The sequence below is a fragment of the Morone saxatilis genome, unplaced genomic scaffold (genome assembly GCF_004916995.1).
Source record: "Morone saxatilis isolate NCDOM2014 unplaced genomic scaffold, NCSU_SB_2.0 Contig3, whole genome shotgun sequence".
Classification (NCBI taxonomy): domain Eukaryota; kingdom Metazoa; phylum Chordata; class Actinopteri; family Moronidae; genus Morone; species Morone saxatilis.
In genome coordinates this window covers 5161984-5166292 of record NW_023339873.1, presented here as the reverse complement: position 1 = coordinate 5166292, position 4309 = coordinate 5161984, and the positions used below count along the sequence as shown (strand labels likewise).

General features: G+C 39.4%; 1 protein-coding gene across 1 annotated transcript in view; it reads left to right on the top strand.

The window, feature by feature from the left end:
• Nucleotides 1–2455: 2455 nt before the first annotated feature.
• srsf5a (serine and arginine rich splicing factor 5a) overlaps nucleotides 2456–4309 on the top strand; it is a gene marked incomplete in the record, with an annotated part of 6035 nt that continues 4181 nt past the window's right edge. Inside the window, 3 exon segments of the mRNA XM_035673508.1 lie at nucleotides 2456–2599; nucleotides 3759–3893; nucleotides 3998–4068. Coding sequence (XP_035529401.1) covers nucleotides 3768–3893; nucleotides 3998–4068 — 197 coding nt within the window.

Genomic DNA, 4309 nt, shown 5'->3' with positions numbered 1-4309 from the left:
CTCCCTCTTAGGTACTGTGGTAATCTGATACATGTCTTGCCTGTAACTCTTATGGTTCAGAACCTGCTTTGTATCCTGATACTTTACTAAATTACATGTAAATTCCTACTCCCCGAATGATACCTGCCAACAGAATCAGCTCCCTTCTTAGGGTACTGTGTAATCGATTACATGTCTCCCTGAAACCTTAGGATTCAGTACCTGTTTGTACCCTGATTACTTACTAAATTACATGTAACGTTACCTCCCCAGTTAATATACCTGCCAACAGAGACCAGCCTCCTCGTTACTGTGTAATTCTATTTACATGTCTTCCAACTCTTAATGGATTTCATACCTGTTTTTTGTATCCTGATTACTTTACTAAATTATCATGTAACCGTTACTCCCCAGTTAATGATACCTGGCAAACAGACCACCTCCTTTTACTGTGTAATCTGATGTACATCTTCCTGTAACTCTTATGGATTTCAGTTACCTGCTTTTTTGTATCCTGATTACTTTAAAATTAACACAATCCTTTACTCCAGTTAATATACCTCGCAACAGAATCAACCTCCCTTCTTAGGCGTTACTGTGTAATCTGATTACATTCTTCCCTGTAACTCTGATGGATTTCAGTTAACCTGTTTGTATCCTCGATTACTTTGAGCTACAGTTACATGTTAATCCGTTACTCCCAGTTTAGATATACCTGGCAAACAGAATCAACCTCCTTCGTTAGGGCTTACTGATGTAATCTGATTTTCATGTCTTCCTGTAAGCTCTTATGGAATTTCATTACCTGTTGTACCCTGATTACTTTACTAATTACATGTAAATTCCGACTCCCCAGTAATATTACCTGGCAACAGAATCAACCTCCTTCTTAGGTTACTGTGTAATTCTGATTACATGTTCTTCCTGTAACTCTTATGGGTTTCAGTTACCTGTTTTTCTATCTCTGATTACTTTACTAAATTACCATGTAATCCGTTACTCCCAGTTATGATACCTGGCAAACAGAAAAAATAATACCTCCCTTCTTAGGGTTACTGTGAACTGAGTTTACATGTCTTCCTGAACTCTTTATGGATTTCATCTTTACCTTCTTTTGTACCCTGATTTACTGGTTACTAAATTACATGGTTAATCCGTACTCCCCAGTATAGTATACCTGGCAACAAACCAAGCCTCCCTTTTACTGTGTAATCGTCATTACATGTTCTTCCGTACTCTTAATGATTTCAGTTAACCTGCTTTTACCCTGATTACGTTTAAACTAAAATTACATGTAATCCGTACTCCCCATTCATTATACTGGCAACCCAGAATCAGCCTTCCCTTCTTAGGTTACTTGTGTAATCTGATTACATGTCTCCTGTATCTTATGGATTTCATACCTGTTTTTGATCCTGATTAACTTTACTAAATTACATGTAATCTCGTACTCCCCGTTAATATACCTGCAACAGAATCAACTCCCTTCGTAGGGGTACTGGTAATCTGATACATGTCTTTCCTGTAACTCTTATGGATTCATTACCTGCTTTGTACCCTGATTATTTACTAAAGTTACATGCTAATCTTCTCCCCAGTAAATACCTGGCCACAGAACAACCCCTTCTTAGGTTACTGTGTATCGATTTACATGTCTCCTGCTAATCTTATGGATCAGTACCTTGCTGGTTGTATCCGATCTGTTACTAAATTACAGAATCCGGGTTACATCCCCATTAATTAACCTCGCCAACAGAATCAACCTTTTCCCTTCTTAGTTACTGTGTAATCTGATTACATTCTTTTCCTCTTAACTCTTATGGATTCATTACCTGTTTGTATCCTGATTACTTTACTAAAAGTACATAATCCGTACTCCCCAGCTAATATACCTGCAACAGAACAGCCTCCTTCTTAGGGTTACTGTGTAATCTGATTACATGTCTTCCTGTAATCTTAGATTTCATTTACCTTTTTTGCTACCCTGATTACCTTACTAAATTACATGTAATCCGTTAAACTCCCCAGTAAATACCTGCAACAGAATCAACCCCCGTCTTGTGTTACTTGAATCTGATTACATCTTCCTGTTAACTCTTATGGATTTCAGTTACCGCTTTTACCCCATGAATACTTACTAATTACAGTAATCCTTACTCCCCAGTAATATAACCTGGCCAACAGAATCAGCCTCCCTTCTTACTGTGTAATCTGAAGCGGGTTGCCACATCCGTGTTGCATCCCCCTTTTTGACGTTTCCAAAAAAACTCCTCTTATTTTCTTAATTAAACAAAAAACACGGTTGTTTGTGTCATGTTTTCACTTCACTGTGTCACCTTCGCAAAAGCACCGCAACACTTATCCGAAGGACAAAGGGGCAGACGTCGTAAACCCTAAACCCGGGTTAAGCATTAACTGCGGCAGTTAATCAGCAACGTCCCTCCCGAACTGGCAACCTCGAAGCGGCGTTTCCTGTTCCCCGCTCTTTAGACTCGCTCGCCATTTTGATAAAGTCGAGTGAAGCCGAGACGACTCAGTTAAAGTTGCAGAGAAGCAGCGAGGTAAACAACGACAGCGGAGACGCCCTGAGGGAAAAAAACCATAAATAAATAAACATTAGGTAAGAATATGACTCCATTAACGTTGTGTTATCGTGTAAAGTGCACCGAGCTCTTTTATCCTCCACAGTTTGGACCGTTTTGATGCTAACGGAAGGTGGCTAACGTTAGCTCGCCGAAGTCGACCTCGAGGCAGAGCTGCAGCCGAAATGGACGCGAGCGAGAAATACAATTGTTTTTTGTTTTTTAATAAAAAGCCACTTAAAAGAATTAATGTTAACATTTAGCAGATGAAATCGGGGTATTTGGGGGTACCCTTTCTGCATTTTCCAGTGTTTTTAAGGTGTGTTTGAGCCTAGTAGTGTTAGTAAAGCGTGTTCTCGTAGTGAAGCTATCAGGCTAAAGTTGGGCCCAAGCGGTTTATAATTTAACCCGAGATATCTTTTAACACACTTAAACGCATTAAAAACACTACTGGGCTAATTTACCCTTTTAAAAAAATGTGTATAATTAATTTAATGGTTATTTTCGAGGCCGTACTTTGCAGTGCTGTTTTAATTTTATTGTGTTTTTAATGTTTCCTCCTTTTTATTTTCTTGGGGAAAAAAACTCATGATGTGACATTTTTGTGGGCCTGTATCAAACAAACATGGTTTCTTACATCTGGAGAACAAGAACAGAACTACAGCACTTCAGTTTAATGCTGTTTTAAACACAAATTACCCTTTTCAAAGAGGTTAAATCTACAATTCGTATATTTAGATTAGATTAATTGTGCAGCCCTTTCACATTCATGCAGCCAGGACTCCTTCAGGGCCTTTGTATGAATGCACTGGGGGGCTGGGTGTGTTTATATTGGGGGGTTTAGTTTCAGCTTCTGTGGAGACAGTAATGTAAACGACACTGAAACTGGTTCGACCAGAACTAGATTATCATGTGTCTGCGATCCTGTTTGCTCAGTTTGAGTTGTTCCCGGACGAGCCGTGGCTTAATGTTAACCGAACAGACAGTAAAAGGTTTCACAAACAAGAATTAATTTACATAGTGTTCAGGAAATAGATCATTTTATAGATTTTTTTTGATTCTTAAGCGACGTTCAGACGCGGTGACGTCGTCTTGACTGTTTTTCTCATCCGTAAAAAGATCTGTTACTAATTAATCTGACTAACCTTTTACTCCACTTTTGGTTTAATGTTTACCGACTTTGTTTTCCAATTTCAGCAGAAAACAATGAGTGGTTGTCGCGTCTTCATCGGCCGCTTGAGCCCGCACGCCAGAGAGCGAGATGTGGAGAAGTTCTTCAAGGGATATGGACGCATTCGGGAAATTAACCTGAAGAACGGATTTGGCTTTGTGGTGAGTGACTGGCCACTTTTTGTAGGTCTTGTGTTCTCTCCTGTTTTTGTTTTGTCTCTAGATATAGTGTATTAAAATAACCCTTTTGTTTCTTCTCTTCTCAGGAGTTTGACGACCACAGAGATGCAGATGATGCTGTGTACGAGTTGAACGGCAAAGAGTTGTGCAGTGAAAGGTGATGGTGTAATCTTAGATGGTTCCTTTGTTCTGAGCTCAATACTCTTGGTATGTTCACACAGACTGGTGGCTCGTTAAACCAAAGCAATGCAGCGTTTGACTACCACCCTAGTAAAGTTAACTAATGTCCACCATCCTCTGGGACACAGTTTTCATCACTTCATGAACATTTATACTAAGGCTGCTCAATTAATCGAAATTTGATCGTGACTACGATTTTGGGGCCAAACGATCTCAAA